This window comes from Molossus molossus, unplaced genomic scaffold, assembly GCF_014108415.1.
Source record: "Molossus molossus isolate mMolMol1 unplaced genomic scaffold, mMolMol1.p scaffold_m16_p_2, whole genome shotgun sequence".
In the NCBI taxonomy this organism is placed as follows: Eukaryota; Metazoa; Chordata; class Mammalia; order Chiroptera; family Molossidae; genus Molossus; species Molossus molossus.
In genome coordinates this window covers 96,878,833-96,896,433 of record NW_023425355.1, presented here as the reverse complement: position 1 = coordinate 96,896,433, position 17,601 = coordinate 96,878,833, and the positions used below count along the sequence as shown (strand labels likewise).

The 17,601-nt window shown below is 44.6% G+C and overlaps 1 protein-coding gene and 1 non-coding gene across 5 annotated transcripts; both read left to right on the top strand.

Moving 5' to 3' along the window:
* The first annotated feature begins 330 nt into the window (after positions 1 to 330).
* LOC118635939 (melanoma-associated antigen D2) lies at positions 331 to 8,579 on the top strand. 4 transcript variants are annotated; one of them, XM_036270995.1, is made up of 13 exons: positions 331 to 408; positions 1,908 to 1,981; positions 2,355 to 2,849; positions 3,453 to 3,761; positions 3,880 to 3,943; positions 4,203 to 4,282; positions 4,859 to 4,953; positions 5,657 to 5,736; positions 5,830 to 5,872; positions 6,220 to 6,282; positions 7,318 to 7,432; positions 7,808 to 8,256; positions 8,445 to 8,579. In XM_036270995.1, the coding sequence occupies exons 2-12, from the start codon at positions 1,937 to 1,939 to the stop codon at positions 8,246 to 8,248; spliced, it is 1,830 nt and encodes a 609-aa protein (XP_036126888.1). In that variant the 5' UTR covers positions 331 to 408; positions 1,908 to 1,936; the 3' UTR covers positions 8,249 to 8,256; positions 8,445 to 8,579. The 4 variants fall into 4 exon arrangements, with proteins under 4 accessions (XP_036126888.1, XP_036126889.1, XP_036126890.1 ...); XM_036270996.1 differs by lacking the exon at positions 331 to 408 and adding an exon at positions 941 to 1,028 and having other exon boundaries at positions 8,445 to 8,576; XM_036270998.1 differs by lacking the exon at positions 331 to 408 and adding an exon at positions 1,688 to 1,827.
* LOC118636857 lies at positions 7,007 to 7,136 on the top strand. The gene has a single exon (XR_004960822.1). It is a non-coding gene; the product is annotated as a small nucleolar RNA SNORA11 (small nucleolar RNA).
* Positions 8,580 to 17,601: the final 9,022 nt, after the last annotated feature.

Here is a 17,601-nt window from a genome sequence, read left to right as displayed (position 1 = left end):
TGAGTAGTGATTATTTCTGGGGGATGAGATAAGGGTAGCCTTTCATTGGTATGTTACATATTTCTGCATTATTTGAATTTTCACAACAACACATTACCTTTGTAATAAGAAAGAATAAAGATATAAAAATAAATAAATTCAATGAATGAATCGCTTTGAGGGGGTGGTTTTGGTTGGAAGAGCTTCAGACCGAGCCTGGTACAGTGGCATAAACACGAGCTTTGGCGTCAGACAGCCCTGAGCGGGGCCTCATTGCCCCACCCCCGAGGAAGGAGAAGGGGGGGGTGACAGGGGGCTGCGGAAAGGGGCTGGGCTGGGCTGGGCTGGCTGCTGCTCTAGTCCAGGAGGCTGAGACTTCGAGTGGGACTGAGAGAGGGCAGACGCATCCCGGACTCGCTCGAGGACAAGGTGAGGGACGCTGAGATTGGGGTTTCCTGGCAGCCAGACAGTGATTCCAGCCCCTTCGAACCTGTAGCCCAGCAGGTGGGCAAAAACTGCATCACTGCAGCTAGCGGAGAGGTGACCTGGTCTGGGATGTAGGCAACCAGGAGGACTTACAGAATAGTAGGCTTTATGGACTGGGGAGCAGAGACTAGCGGAGAAGGCGGAGAAAAACAGGGAACCGGGCATGCTGGATGGCGGACGGGGAATATGAAGGGGAATACTGAGGGGAAGTTGAAATCCAGAGAAGAAAATACGGGATGCAGAAAAGGGTTAAGGAATACTGGGGGAGGGGGTGCATAGGTAACACGGAGGAGGATGTAAGAAGGGCAATAGGGAATTCTGTGGGGTAAATAGGAAATGCGTTGGGGGAATAGGGAGCAGGAAGCAAGGCAGAGGGAATACGGAGGGGGGGTATAAGGAATGAAGAGCAGGGAGCGGGGGAAGGGCAGACTGGCTGAGACTGAGGCCCCCTAGGGAGGCGGAAAGGGGCGGGACCACTTCCGGCCTGGCGGGGGGAGGGCAGTCTCCGAGTTTTGGAGGGGCTTAGAGAGAGTGGTCACTCTCCGGAATTGTAGGAGGACGAGGTGAGCAGCAGCGGGGCCCAGCTCCGGATCAGAGCCCGGTAGGGGTCGGCCCCACCCTCTGGGAATCTAGAGAAAACCTGCCCTAAGGACCAGATCGTACTGGATCCATCCGGCTGGGAAGGGAAGGGATTGGACCCGCTTTGGCTGGGCCCAAGATGGAATCACTAGCTCAATACTGATTTGAGGAGGGGGTGTATTAGGGAAGAGGCAGAACCAAGATGTGCTTTTTCCCTGTTTGGAGGGGGGCGTGTTATGAAAAAGGGCGGGACCAGGCGGTACTACGGATTTGGGCTGGGTGTGAGCAGGGAGGGGCCGGGACCACCAGACACTGACAGTTGGAAAAGGAGGCTTGCTGGGGAGGGGGCGGGACCTAATGCTGCTGCGGACCTGGAGAGAGGCGTGTGCTGGAAAAGGGTGCAGGACTGAGTCCGAGACTATTGCGCATGCGTACTATGGATCGCTAGAAAGGGGCGTGCAGAGAAGGGCCCTCACGGAGACGGGCCAGCTACCAAATGCGCATGTGCACGGTGGACATCAAAGAAAGGGCTTGTGCTGGGAAAACGGGCGGGGCTGAGATGGGCCTTGCAGCGGACGCGCATGCGCACTGTCGACCTGCGGCTGGGTGGGGGGGTGCACTGGGAAAAGGGGCGGGGTCCTCCGAGCTGCCGCGCTGGCACATCTTCCTGGAGAAGGGGAGGGTGCGGCTGCAGAGAATTGAGACCTGGACGCTGTGGATTACTAAATCTGAAAACAGACTCGTTGGGTTGGGGAGGGGTTTGGGATAGGGGCCCTAGGGAAGGTGAGGATCAGCTTCCAGGCAGAAGAACAGAGGGGACGTTCAGTGGATTCTCCCCTTGACCCAGGCCTTCTCTCCTTCAGGCTCAGCTCTTGCCAGGCCAACTTGAGACATGTCTGACACAAGTGAGAATGGTACGGGTCCAACCCGCCTCCAGGTAAGGCGTCCTCCTGTTCTCTCCCTAGCCGCTTTTCCTCTCCAGCCCCTGTTGCTGCCCCAAATCCCTTGGCACCTTCCCTCCCATCCTTGTCCTTCTCCACCCACTTCCCTGCCTGGGTATCCCCTATCCCAGTAGAGGGAATGAGGAAGGAAGAGGGAAGGATGGATAGAAGGAGAGAGATCAGGTCCATCCCTCTTCTGCCATCAGTTCCTGCTCAGAGGAAGGGGAGGTCTTGTTGGGCTGAGGTGGCAGAGCATGCTGCAAGTAGGAGTTAGTACAGGTCTGAGAAATGAAGACTTGGAATTTTGGAGCCATTTGCCTAGTTGTGGGTGGGGAGAAGTTCTGTGAGCTTCCCTGCTTTCTCTTGCAGGCTGAAACTTCAGAAAAGGAAAGTGATGTAAAGGTGCAGACCCTATTGACAGTGACCCAGAACTTGGAGGTCTCAGAGACACCAAAGGCTTCAAAGGCACCAGAGGTCTCAGAGGCTGGGAAGGCCTCAAATGCTGCAGGGGTCTCAAAGGCCACAGAGGTTTCCAAGGCCCCAGAAGCTCAGGAGGAAGCTGCCACTAAGGTCTCACCTACCACTAAGCTGACTGATACCACCCAGTCTTTGGCAGCTGAAAAGAAGAGTCCAGCAGCTGACACCAAGGTGCAGAATGCTGACCCTCAGGCTGTGACAGTGCCTGCCACTGAGACCAAAAAGGTCAGCTGCGTGGTTGATACGAAGGTCAATACAAAGGCCCTGGAGACTGAGGCTGCTGCCTCTCAGGCTCCGTCAGATGAACCTGAGCCTGAGGGTACAGCTGCCCAGGCTCAGGAGAATCAAGATACTCGGCCCAAGGTCAAGGCTAAGAAAGCCCGCAAGGTAATATTTCTGCAATAATCATCTTTGCCTTTCAAATCGTCTTCTCTCAGTTGGTTCATTTGTTCTGCAAACATTTAGAAAATTTCTTGAGCTCATCAACGCTGTGGGGAATATGACGCAATTCCTGTTTTCAGAGAGCTCACAGATCTTGGGGGAGATTAGACAGGAGTTCACATAACTGTAATCTGAATGTACTGCAGTTTATATTTACATAGTAGCTACCATGTGTTAGGCTTTGATGAGCATATTCACACAGGTTATCTCTTAAATCCTGAAACAAATACAGTTTTATAGAGAAGAAAGTAGAGTCCCAGACAGATAGAATGAAATTGTACAGGTTGATACAAACAGAGCCAGTGGTGGACATGGGAAGAGGAGAAGCCTCAGATTCCGCCCTTGGGTAGCTCCTGGTCTGGTTCAGTGATGAAACTCTTGCTTGAAAGCCAGTGAAAGACAAACCCAAGGTTCAACATGGACAATATCTAGTGAGTCATGTTGTTATTGCAGGGGCCGGATTAGAGAGGGTTTCTGGAAGAGATAAAATGAGGAAAAAGGACCATCTGCTTCATCTGGCACTGTTGTGCTTCCTCTCTGTTGATACAGGTGAAGCATCTGAATGGGGAGGAGGATGGCGGCAGTGATCAGAGTCAGGCTTCTGGAACCACAGGTGGCCGTAGGGTCTCAAAGGCCTTAATGGCCTCAATGGCCCGCAGGGCTTCAAGGGGCCCCATAGCCTTTTGGGCCCGCAGGGCATCAAGGACACGGTTGGCTGCTTGGGCCCGGAGAGCTTTGCTCTCCCTGAGGTCACCTAAGGCCCGTAGGGGCAAGGCTCGCCGTAGAGCTGCCAAGCTTCAGTCATCCCAGGAGCCCGAAGCACCACCATCTCGGGATGTGGCCCTTTTGCAAGGGAGGGTAAGAACCTGTCCTTTCCACTCTGCCTTATCCATTGCCTTGCCTGCCATCTTCTCTGCTGTCCTTTCAAGGCGTCTACAGTATATTTTGATCTTTATACCTTTTCCTCCTCTCCCAGGCAAATGAGTTGGTGAAGTACCTGTTGGTTAAAGACCAGACAAAGATTCCCATCAAGCGCTCAGGTAGAGTCCCACTAACCCTCTTTTCCTGCAGTTGTGCCTTCCATTGCCCTCTCCCCTATGTGCTGGGGGCATTCCTTGTTCTTACGCTCCTACCTCTGTCCTCCCAAAGTTCTAGTTTGGCAGTGCTAGCATCTCTGTTCATGAGCTCAGAACCTGTTGATGTCACTGACAGCAGAGATGGCAAAGGGTCTATAGTTTGGGTATGGGAGCCACCTGGCTTCACTTCAGCTCAGGTGCTTGCAACACTCTCCCCTTGCAGACATGCTGAAGGACATCATCAAAGAATACACTGATGTGTACCCTGAAATCATTGAACGAGCAGGCTATTCCTTGGAGAAGGTGAAGGGGCAGCCCTGGGGGATGGACGCTATGGGAAAGCCTTGAATTAAACAAAGGTGTACTTGTCCCTTCGGGGAGGTTCCACAGAGACTCACTAACTCAGCTCCATCACTGCACGGATGGGCCAACAGTGGCCTAGGGAGGTGCATAGACTTACCAAGGGTCACATAACAAGTCAGTGGTAAAGACACAGCTCGGACTCAAGCCGCCCAACTTAGTCTTGGTTTCTGTCTGCTGGACATGCCCTGGAATGTATTTCAGATGCTCACTTCTCCTTTCCATTCACTAGTCACAATCTCCCTAGAGTCCTACTAATCACAAGGATAATGTTGATAACAATAGCACATTTGTTGCCCATTTATTGTGTGTTGGCCTCATAGCTAAGTATATATTATCTCACTGATTTTACTGATACTAAACTATTATACATAGCTTTATGTACATTATCTCACTGATTTTACACACACACACACACACACACACACACACACACACACACCCTAGGTACATGGTGAGCTGTGGGATGCCCAAGAAGCTGACTTTTGTGATCTCATAACATTTTCTCCCCATTCACAGGTATTTGGGATCCAACTGAAGGAAATTGATAAGAATGACCACTTGTACATTCTTCTCAGCACTTTGGAGCCCACTGATGCAGGCATACTGGGAACGTAAGCTGGCAAAGGGCTGGGGTGGGAGGGAGGCTTCTGCTTTTGTCCATGATACTACCCCATCCCTGTCCTCTCTTCCCCACACTTCCTTAGAGAGTCAGGAAAGACAGGGTCTGAAAAGCCCCTGTTCCGGGTCCCACATATAGTGGGAACCCTGCCCGCAAAAGTAGTGCCTGATTGTGATTGACTGAAGGGTGTAGAAGCCTGTGGTGCGGCATTCCTATTGTCAGGTTGTCTGTTTGTGCAGAAGCTTCCCAGGAAGGCAGAGCTGTCATTGCTTGTCTCTTCCTACTGGTCTTGATAGAGTGGTTCTCAAGGGAGGGCTTCCTGGTGTGGGAGGATCATGATGCCCGCAGGGCAGGAGCATCAGTGTGCTGTGAATTCTCTCATGGCTGAGGGTTCTGAGACAGAAAGAGGGGACTCACATTGACTGAGTGCCTGGGTCGAACCCTGTTGCCAACATTTCTTTCATCCTCTCAGCAACCCTGGGAGGGGGGGATGTGATTTTCCTGGTTTACTGAATAGGAGAATGAGGTTCGAGGGTCTAAGTGTCTTGCCCAGGGTCACATAAAGCTTGAAGCATAGACTGGGCAGAATCTCCCATATCTGAGGAATGTGGGAGGGGCTAGCCTACTGATCTGGGTGGTGTGTTTTTTGCAGATGGCTGTGTGACTTAAACCTCTCTGTCTTATTGTTCCCCTAGAACCAAGGACTCCCCAAAGCTGGGTCTCCTCATGGTGCTTCTTAGCATCATCTTCATGAATGGAAATCGGTCCAGTGAGGGTGAGTGGTTGTGCATGCAGCTGAATGGGTGGCCATGGTTAGAATTCCATGTGTTCATTTTCTGTCCCTGTCTCCTCTTGCCTCCCCTTGCAGCTGTCATCTGGGAGGTGCTGCGCAAGTTGGGGCTGCGCCCTGGGTATGATTGGGCTCTCTCAGCGCTTGCTGTCCGTGTTGTCCTTTGGCAAGAGAGGATGGTCCCAGGATCGCATCAGCCTGGTGTTCTGGTGGAGCGGGCTGGGGTGCTGGACTGGGTAGACAGCCCACGGCTCTGACCTGGGTGGATGGGGAAGTGGTCCTGAACTCCCTGCTCTCTTGAGCTTACTGTCTTTTGAGTTTCTGTGGTGTTTCCCTCTTGTGCTGGAAACCTCTTTTCCACATTGGAAATGCCTCTGCACACATCTGGGAAGTGCCATGGCCCTGGTTTTATTTATTTGTTTGCTTGTTTGTTTATTCATTTATTTATTTATCTTTCTCTGCTCTCAGTATACATCACTCGCTTTTTGGGGATGTAAAGAAGCTCATTACTGATGAGTTTGTGAAGCAGAAGTAAGTGTCTGTTGGTGTTGGTATGTGCCCTACATTTGCCTGTTTTAGAACTGAGCGATAAAGCTATGATGGGTGCATGTGTGCTATGTGTGTGTATGCAGGTGGTAGCTTATTTCTAAGGTGTTGACAGGAAAACAAGAGCACGTATTTCTTGACCTATTACATGTACTCTCACATGTGCCTTCAGAGCCATTCTACAAGGGAGGGATTGTCATCACCAGCATTGATATAGGAGGAAACTGAGGCTCAGAGTGGTGAAGTCATTTGGTTATGGTTACACAGGTAACAAACTGAAGATTCATTTTTAGATTCAGGCCCCAGTGCCTTGGTTCTTTTTACCATGCCAACCAGGGCTCCGTAGCAATTAATTTCAACTAAAATAGTAGCTGTAGGTAGTCAGCTACTGTGCTGGGGACTTAACACGTACATCTCATTTCATTTTCATAACTACCCTGCAGAGTAGGTGCTGTCATCTTATCTCCATTTTCAGTTGCTAGACCTGAGGCTCAGAGAGTGGAAGCCTGTAGCCTGGCCCTCCTTGCTTTCTGCCCAAGGCCCACCCTATCCTCGATCCGCAGAGTCGAGAGTGTCCGCAGAGCGTGCACACATGGTCGGGAGTGTATATGGAATATCCTGCTCTCAGTGGACTGTTTCTTCCCTTTATGGTCCTTTTCTATGATGGACTGTCCAGAGCTCAGCCAGGCCATGGGCGAGACCCTGCAGTGGGGTGTGCTCAGAGCAGGGGGCCTGAAGAAATGGCTCCTCGGTTTACAACACACCCAATAGGAATTAGGGGTCATTGTGACAAGGGGCACAAAACATGTGGCCTTCCTATGAACAAACACCCTACATCTGTCCCCCCTGTACCTTTACATGGCTGCTGGACAGGATTGATGGGACAGGGCTCAATATTGAAAGAAAAGCTGCAGTACGTATTTAGTGGGGAAGGTTGCTACCTAGAGCCTGTCCAGTCCATGCACAGGGGTGGGCCATGGATGGTCTTAGACATCAAGGGTTTGAACGTTTCTTTTCAAGGTACCTGGACTATTCCCGAGTCCCTAACAGCAATCCCCCTGAGTATGAATTCTTCTGGGGCCTGCGCTCCTACTATGAGACCAGCAAGATGAAAGTCCTCAAGTTTGCCTGCAAGGTAATTGGAGAACTGCCCAATCTTGGCATATCAAGAGCATGGGTAGGCTGTGTGCAGAGCAATCTGCAGCTTATATATGGACATTCTGAAGCCTCTGTTAGTGTGTCAAACACTTTAGGTGAATCATTTAATCCTTACAACTACCATGTTGTTGCCCTACTGCAGATGAGAAAACTCGGGCTCAGAGAGGTTGTTAGGTGACATGTCTGAGGTCACAGGGCTAGTGTCAGGGCAGGGATGGACTATTAGGTGCATAATTACTAGAAGTATTTATTGTATTACTATTGTGTACAGCATGTTAACATGTTTCCTGGAATATGGTAGGAACTCAATTCTTAGATTCTGTCCTTCTGAGGGTTGTTATTTTTGTTTCAGGTACAAAAGAAGGATCCCAAGGAATGGGCAGCTCAGTACCGAGAGGCGATGGAAGCAGATATGAAGGCTGCGGCTGAGGCTGCAGCTGAAGCCAAGGCGAGAGCCGAGATTAGAGCTCGAATGGGCATTGGGCTCGGCTCTGAGAATGCTGCTGGGCCCTGCAACTGGGATGAAGCTGATATTGGACCCTGGGCCAAAGCCCGGATCCAGGCAGGAGCTGAAGCTAAAGCCAAAGCCCAAGAGAGTGGTGGTGCCAGCACTGGTGCCGGTGCCGGTGCCGGTGCCAGTGCCAGTGCCAGTGGCAGTAGCAGTGCCAGTGGCAACTTCGGTGCCAGTGCCAGCCTGACCACCACTCTCACGTTTGGCCTCTTCTCTGGCCTCAGTGGAGCTGGTGCCAGCAGCAGTGGTAGCTCTGGTGCCTGTGGTTTTTCCTACAAGTGAGATTTCAGGTATCTATTTAGATTTGGTGAGGGCAGCCAGGGCTGTTGGGGATGGGATGAGGAGCTGGGTGGTTATGGGAAGGCCAAGGTCGGAGGACCATATGGAGAGTGTGGGAAAACACTGCTTTGACATTTTATTTCTTCCTGTTTGGTGGATATCAGTTGACTTTCTAATTTTCTTTTACTTGTGATTTCAGATATTGCTAATCCAAGCAGTCTTTCTCTTCATGCCAGGGTGCATCCTCAGAAATGTACTCCACACAGCACCCTAGGCAGCCACTATCAATCAATCGAATTTGACACTCTATATTAAATCTATTTGCCATTTCTGAGTTTATTGCTTTTTTTTTTTTTTTTTTGGTGGGCTATCACATTTTGGCATTACATTTAAAAAATGGATTGGAAAAGTTTCCACCTCAATCTGTGTTTAGTTTGAGGTAACATTGTTGGACTCAAGGGAGCAAGATTAGCCTGCCTCTCTGGGGTAGGCTGGGCCTCATCTCTAGTCTAGAGGGCAGGCAGGATTGCAGTGGGGTGTGAGTCATGGGGATTGTAGACACACAGAACACACTTTGAAGAAGAGCCCTGAGATGGCTAAGTCTAGAGCAGAAAGCAGAGGTAGAGGAAACTGGACATCAAGTATAGACTCTCTCAACTTTTGAGAAATTTGGATGAGACAGGAAGGAGACAGAAGTAGGTAGCTAAAGGAAGATAAAGGAACAAGCAAGGATTTTCTTAGGAAAGGAGAGAGAGGCTTGAGCAGGCAGGAGCCAACAGAGAGGGAGATGTTGAAGCAGCAGCACATCCCTTGAGATGGGAGAGAAAGGACTGGGTGAAGACTGTCCTGAAAGGACTATGAGAGGAGGCTGTGGAAGGATGTCTGGTAGTCGGGGGTGGGGGGGGGCAATAGAGAATGTAGCCCATGATTTTGAGGAGACCCCTTCCCCAACGAAATGTACGCAATAATCTTGTACAAGTCAAGATGAACATTAGTGTTGGTCGATTTCCAAGGTTTGGGCTCTAGAATAAGGACACAAGACCAAGGGCAGTGAATGTATGAATTGGTATCTTCATTACTGCGTCCACAGTGCCTGACACATACTAGGTACTCAGTGATGGAAGAGATGGATCATGGCACCCAGGCAGGCTTAGGAAAGAACATGAGATAGTGTAACATTGGGATGCAGTATAATGGTCTGTGGACAGAATTAATGAAGTTCATGAACAGGGCAAAAAGTTAAATGAATATACCAAGTGCCTACTGTATGTCTGGCAGTGTTTGAGGTGTCTGGGAAGGGATTTTAAGAAAATGAGAGGGATGAACTGGGGGACTAGTCAGACAGAAGGATGATAGTATCTAAGACAGAGCAAGCCTGGCCAGGTAGATCAGTTGGTTAGAGCATTGTCCAGATATGCCAAGGTTTTGGGTTCAATCTCCAGTCAGGGCACATACAAGAATCAACCAATGAATGCATAAGTAAGTGGAATAAATAGATGTTTCTCCCTCTCAAAATCAAATAAAAAAAGAAGACAGAGCAGAGAGAGCTCTGGATAACGCTAACATTCAAGGAGTAGGTGGTTAAAGGGGGGAAAAGAGGATGATTCCTGGAGATGAGGGGTCAATGGCCTAGGAGGCCAGGGTGTTGGTTGGGTTATCTATGTGGACAATGAAGTTACCTGGTTTGGTGGCAGAAGTTGGGGTAAAAAGGAGCACTATGGGCCAGCTGCCAAATTCCCCTTGTGTGGTTAAAGGTATCCTCCCAGCTACACTTCCCAGTAAGGCACAGGGCCCTCGGGCAGAGATCTACCTTTGCCCTGTTTTAGGGAGTATTTCTCTGGAATTTTCTCTCCAGGAAGCCCTCCCCATCTAATCCCCAGATTACCAGATCCCTAATCACTGTGACAGCCTCATGGATAATGATACCCTAGTAATGGCTGCCTCTCCCCTCATGTACTCTGTGAGCAGTAAAGGAACAATGTTTTATTACATACGGAACAGGTTTTAAAAAACAAAACAAAACAAAACAAGGCTCCATCCAGAGCAAGGCAGCTCTTTGCCTGTAGCCATAAGTTGAAACTTGATCTTACCGTTGAGGTAAGCTACCGTTCACTGGAAGCAGAGGTTCTTTAATTCCATAGACCACAATATCCTCAGTGGCTGGGTGGTCCCTGGGAGAGGTCAGAGGCAGTTTAAGCCCAGGAAGGACTCAAGTGGGTGGGTATCAGGTCCAGGGCCCCCCACAGGTTCCTAGGTGATGCCCATCTGAAAATGGAATGGATAGAGGATGATAGGGGGATGGCAACAACTCAAGGATTGATTCTAAGAAAAACTGAGTTCAAAGTATTTGCTAGAGATAAGGGTGAGTCATAGTCATGAAGAAATCTTCCTTTCCCACTTATCTTCCCTCCGTGGACTACTGGGCTTGCAGGGCTCCTCACCTCTTCTCCCTTTTTATAATGCCTAGAATTTGACTGTCAAGGGGTTGGCTTTTCCTCACTCCCCAAGTGTAAGGACTGAGGATATGTGGGGCAGGGGGAAGAGATCAAGTCTGGTTGCAGGCAAGTGGAGAGTGGCCAGCACCAGGAAAAGGAAGTGGCAGGGGAAATGGGTACATATTCCAGTTCATGATTTGCCACCTTTATCATCATGGAGGCTGCAACTGTGATGAATGAACTCTCACAATTTCCAGTCTTTCCTTCAATATATCATCAATTCATATCCAAATAATTCTAGATGGTATTATGTATCTTGACTAGGAGTAGGAAGAGCCCCTAGAGTGGTTTCTCCACTTCTTTTTCCTTTTACAGATGTCCCTCCCTTTTTTCCTTGTTGACCCCCTCTTCCCCATTCCTGTTCCCTCACTGCCTTCACCACACTGCTGTCTGTGTCTATTGGTTATACATATATGCATATAAGTTCTTTGGTTTATCTCTTCCCACCTCCCAGCAACCCCTTCCCTCTGAGGTTTGTCAGTCTGTTCCCTACTTCCATGTCTCTGGATCTATTTTGTTCGTCATCTTATTTTGTTCATTATATTCTACATATTTTTCATTATCATCCCCTTAGAAGTCTTTTTAGAGATTTTTTGTCCTATTGCTCACCCCGTGTGAAATTTCAATACCACAGATATACTGTATATCAATTTAATAACTATATTTGTTATTCACACATAAAATTTTTAAAAATTCAATACAAGGTTAATAATGACTAAAATGTTTAAGTTAAAAGCAGCCACTATGGAAAACAATATGGTGTTACCTCAAAAAATTAAAAATTGATCTTCCATTTGACCCAGTGATCCCACTTCTAGGAATATACCCTAAGAAGCATAAAACACCAATCAGAAAGAATATATGTACCCCCATGTTTGTAGCAGCACTGTTTACAATCGCTAAGATCTGGAAACAGCCCAAGTGTCCATCAGTAGACGAATGCATGAAAAAGCTGTGGTACATATACACAATGGAGTACTACGCAGCTGTAAGAAAGAAAGATCTCTTATCCTTTGAGACTACATGGAGGGACCTGGAAAGTATCATCCTAAGTGAAACAAGCCAAACAGAGAAAGACAAGTTTCATATGATCTCACTTATTTGTGGAATATAATGAACATAACAGTCTGAGGAATGGGGTAGTCCCAGAAACGCGGAAGCGGAGTACAGACTGACAATCCCCTAAAGAGGGGGGTAGTGGGGGAGAGATAAACCACAGAACTTATATGCAGGTATGCATGAACAGTGGACATGGACAACAATCTGGGGAAAGGGCAGGCGGGGAGGGGGAGGGGGGAATCAGTGGGGGAAAAAGGAGAAACATCTGTAACAAAAATTAATTAATAAAAAAAAAAAGAAGAGCAAAAAAAAAAGTTTAAAATTTTAGAAACTCTTAACAGTTAACTTTATAACTATTTGATGAACAACTTTGAGTGTAATTTATATACATTGTAAAGTATGAAATTATGATTTTATATAACTATGTGATGCAATTTGTATAACTGCGGATGGTAATAGCAGTGTAATCAAATTTTTTTAAAAAGTCAAAATTTATTTTTTCCAGAAAAAGTAAAATAATTGACAATTTAAATTACTTTCATAAAAATATTTTTAGTGAACTTATTTATTTATTTATTTTTAATCCTCATCCGGGGACATTTTTCCATGTTTTGTTCAGATAGAGTGGGAGGGAGAGAGAGGAAGAGAGAGAGAGAGAGAGAGAGAGAAACATCGACGTGAAAGGGACACATCAAGTGGCTGCCACCCGCACGACCCAACCAGGGCCAGGGACAAACTGCAACTGAGGCATGTGCCCTTAGTGGGAACTGAACCCTGGTCTCTCTGGACCACAGGTCAATGCTCTAACCACTGAGCAAAACCGGCCAGAGCTTTAGTGAACTTTTAAGTGTTGCTTGATATGAGAAAATAACTTTTAAATATCTAGATGTTAGATATTTATGTACTGTCAACATTTTTCTTTTCAGTATTTGACATAATTAATGATAAATTGAACTACTTTTATAGAATTAAATAGAAGCCATTTTTATTTACTTAAAAAACACAAATAACACACAAAGGCACTGAGAATCAAGCAGATGATGTTTTATTGAGTTGTACACTTGAAATTAAAAAACAAAGACAGTCAGTGGCATCCAATAGGAACACACAGGCCACTTCTCATGATATAACTGTGACAATGAGCTATGGATGGATTGAAAGTCTTCCAATCACAGCCATCTTGCTTACATTTTTCTGTATATTCCATGACCTCAGTGTCATTGCTGCTCATGTGGTACCTAGTAAGACAAAATAGATAAGAAATAAGATTTTATCAGGTAGGGTTGAGATTTAGTGGGCCACAAACTATAATAATAGCTGATTTTTTTATTCCTCTCCCCCTAGAACTAATTTTCACCCTCTTGGTGATTACCAAACACTCATCTGCCCCTCATCTCATGTTGCAAATGTAAGCATTATAGTAACATTTTACCTGGACTGAATAATACAAGGTAGAATGAATGTTGGAGAAGGGGGTGGTGATAGGGAAGCAGATAAAATAAGAAATACCTACTAGAGACCAACTATTTGTGAGAAAAAAAATAGATAACAAACTTTTGCCCACACTTACACTTTTAAAAATACCTTGGTCCACAGATGCCTTCACAGGTGAATTTTACCAAACGTCCAAAGATGAATTAACACTTATCTTTCTCAAACTAGTCCAAAAATTCAAGAGGAGTGAAGGCTCACTAGCTCATGTTACAAGAACATTATTCTGATTCCAAAACCAGACAAAGACATTAAAAAGAATGTAAATTAGCCCTGGCCAGTTTCTTTTGGTGGTTAGAGCATTGGCCTGCAAACCAAAGAGTCACAGGCTCAATTCTGGGTCAAGGGCATGTGCCTTGGTTGCAGGTTTGATCCCCGGCTCTGGTTGGGGTTGTGCAGGAGGCAACCATTCAATGTGGCTCTCTCACATCTATGTTTCTCTCTCTTTCTACCCCCCCCCACTCTATCTAAAAATCAATGCAAAAATATCCTTGGGTGAGGATTAAAACAAAGAAAGAAAGAAAATTATGGACCAATATCTTTGATGAACATAGATTTAAAATCCTCAAAAAAAAAATTAGCAAACAAATTTAGTGATACATTAAAAGGATCATACACCATAATCAAGTGGAATTTATTTCTGGTATGTAAGGTTGGTTTAATATTTGTGAATCAATTAATGTGATACACAACATAAACAAATTGAAAAATAAAATTTATATGAGCATAGCAATTGACACAGAAAAAGCATTTGACAAAATCCAGCATACATTTATAATAAAACTCTTAGCAAAGTGGGAATAGAGAGACCATACCTCAACATAATAAAGGCCATATATGACAAACCCACAGCTAACATTGTACTCGATAGGGAAAAACTCAAAGAGTTTTTCAGGAATAAGATCAGGAATAAGACAGGGATGTCTACTTCACCACTTTTATTCAATATAGTATTGGAAGTCTTAGCCATAGCAATCAGACAAGAAGAGAAAAGAACAGGCATCCAAATTGTAAATGAAGAAATAAAACTGTCATTATTTACAGATAAGATGATACTATATAGCGAGAACCCTAACGATTCCACCAAAAACTATTAGAACTGATAAATGGATTCAGTAAAGTAGCAGGGTACAAAATAAATATCCAGAAATCAGGTGCATTTTTATACACCAATAATGAACTATCAGAAAGGAAAACTAAGAAAATAATCCCATTTACAATTGTATGAAAAAAAATAACTAGAAATAAATTTAACCCAAATGTAAAAGACCTATATTCAGAAAATTATAAGACACAGAAGAAAGAAATTAAAGAAGATACAAAAAAAGTAGAAGCATATATTGTATTCAGGGATAGGAAGAATTAACATAATTAAAATGACCATATTACCCAAAGCAATCTATAGATTCAATGCAATTCTTATCAAGATACCAATGGCATATTTCACAAAACTAGAACAAATATTCTAAAAATTTATAGAACAACAAAAGGGCTCAAACAACCACAGAAATCTTGAGACAGAAGAACAAAGTTGGAGAAATCATGCTACCTGATATCAAACTATACTACAGGCCCATACGAATAATAATAAAAAAAAGCATGCTACTGACATAAAAACAGACATATAGATCAATGGAACAGAATAGAGAGCACAGAAATAAATCTACACTTTTATTGTCAATTAATATTTGACAAAGAAGCCAAAAACATACAATGGGGTAAAGGTAGTCTATTCAATAAATGGTGTTGAGAAAATTGGACAGATATGTGCAAAAAATGAAACTAGACCACTTTGTTACACCATACAGAAGAATGAACTCAAAACGGATTAATGAATTAAATGTTAGACTTGAGACCATAAAAGAAAACATAGGCAGTAAAGTCTCTGACATTTCTTGTAACAATATTTTTCTGATATATCTCCTTGGGCAAGGGAAACAAAAGAAAAAAATAAACAGATGAGACTACATCAAACTAACAAGATTTTACACAGCAAAGACAACTCAATAAAATGAAAAGACAACCCACTGAATGAGAGAAGATATTTGCTGATACATCTGATAAGATGTTAATATCCAAAATTTATAAAGAACTTATAAAACTCAACACCGATAAATAAATAAGTAAGTAAGTAAGTAAATAAATAAATAAATAAGCAATTCAATTTAAAAATGGGCAAAGGACCTGAATAGACGCTTCTCCAAAGAGGACATTCAGATGGTCAATAGGTATATGAAAAGATGCTCAAAGTCACTAATCATCAGGGAAATGCAAATTAAACTACAGTGAGATATCACCTCACATCTTTCAGAATGGCTGTCATCAATAAATCCTCAAACAGCAACTATTGGTGAATATGTGGAGAAAAGGAAATCCTCATACACTGTTGGTAGGAATGCAGATTGGTGCAGCTACTATGGAAAACATTACGGAGTTACTTCAAAAAATTAAAAATGGAACTGCCTTATGATCCAACTTCTGGAAATTTACCTGAAGAAACAAGAAACACTAATTCAAAAGAATGTATGCACTCTTATGTTCATTGCAGTGTTATTTACAATAGCCAAAAATTGGAAGCAGCCCAAGTATCCATCAGTAGATGAGTGGATAAAAAGCTGTGGTACATTTACACAATGGACAACTACTTGGCCATAAAAAAGAAGGACATCTTACTCTTTGTAACAGCATGGATGGACCTGGAGAGCATTATACTAAGTGAAATAAGCCAGTCAGAGAAAAAAAAATACCATATGATTTCACTGATATGTGGAATCTAATGAACAAAATGAACTAACAGGAAAAATAGAGACAGATTCAGAGAGCAGTCTAATAGTTGTCAGGGGATGTCTGAGTTGTGGGTGGAAAAAACTCGTGGACACAGACAACAGTGTGGTGAATGCTGGGAGGTAGAGGGTTGGAGGGAGGTGGAGGAGGGTATAAGGGAGATAAATAGCGATGGAAGGAGACTTGACTTTGGATGGTGAATACACAATACAGTGTACAGGTGATGTGTTGTAGAATTTTACACCTGAAACCTGTATAATTTAGTTAACCAGTGTCATCCCAATAACTTAAGAAAGAAAAAGAATTTCATTAAGTGAAGTGTTGAGAAGTGTCACCTCCATTTCCACCCTTTGGTTCGTAGACCTATTATGAGGGAAAGGACATCATATATTGGTTGTTGATTCAAAAAATATACTAAATTCTGTAGGCCCTCAGACCTCACAAAGTGTTGTTTCCTAACTGTTGCCATAACCAAGTCTTTCATAGGCCACCCCACCCTTCTCTAAGGGCAGATGTTTATGAGTGATGGTGTATGTGATAAGAACCAGGGAAGTTCACGTCTTTAGACCATTGTTTTACCTCTTCCATTGTGAAATCTGTTCCTTGTCCAGAACAAATATTGTATGGAATATTTCAGTGATGTATAAAGTGCATTGTGTAAGATATTTCAATGGTGTGTAAAAGATATAAAGTAATTAAAAAATTCAAGGATAATGGTGCTGGTAAAAGCACTGTAGGCAGTGAAGGCAAATCCATTCAATAATACATGATTATATCAGTAAGGATAAATTGATGGAAAGGGTCCAATGTAATACCTCTGTCACCTAAGAAATTGCTGGTCTTCCCAGAGAATGATGACATATTGGGGTTTCTGCTGTTGAAAAACTGAGCATCAATTGTGTTGGTAGCCTAGTTAACCTAAGTGAGGGTAAATCCATGTTGAACCCCTGTGTAACACTCAATCCTACTATGGCCATTTTGTTCACTGGCTTATCATTCAAGCACCAGTAAATCTGTAGAAAGAGGTTGACAGATTTCCACAGGGAGGATCATTGTGCTCCTTTTGGTAAGCATTTAGGTGGGACACAAATATTCTTGCACCCAGCGTATCCTGAGAGATTCGTTCACTTACTTCTCATATATATGTAGGTAAAGAAATTAGACTGTGCTTTGCACATAATTAGAGCTCTTTAAGTATTTTGTTGCATTGTTATTATTGCTATCAGTTCTCCAATCTTGTTCCTTCCCAGACTCTGATCATCTGTCCAGAATGTTAATTGGTATTGGTCAGTGCCCCTGGTCAGGTCACTTTCTGGATAAAGAGATCAACCAGATGCACAGCTCTGAGAGTTGCCCCCTAGAAGATTTCCCTTCCTTACTTGCCATCAGAGCCACACCTGAGAGGGGCTGTAACTACCAGCTAGTTCTTGCTTACCATGCAGCATGATCTGCAAACCATACTCCTAGTTATTTTTTCCTTCTTCAGTAGCTGGTTATTGGGAACTTGCCACAAGGACCTATGTGTGA

What these genes read in the sequence shown, in the direction of transcription:
- LOC118635939 (XM_036270995.1), top strand. Translation starts at nt 1,937, where the DNA reads ATGTCTGACACAAGTGAGAATGGTACGGGTCCAACCCGCCTCCAG. An exon ending in TGGCCCTTTTGCAAGGGAGG is followed by an intron (nt 3,762 to 3,879) that starts GTAAGAACCTGT and finishes CTCCTCTCCCAG; the next exon opens with GCAAATGAGTTGGTGAAGTA. An exon ending in TCCTCAAGTTTGCCTGCAAG is followed by an intron (nt 7,433 to 7,807) that starts GTAATTGGAGAA and finishes TTTTTGTTTCAG; the next exon opens with GTACAAAAGAAGGATCCCAA.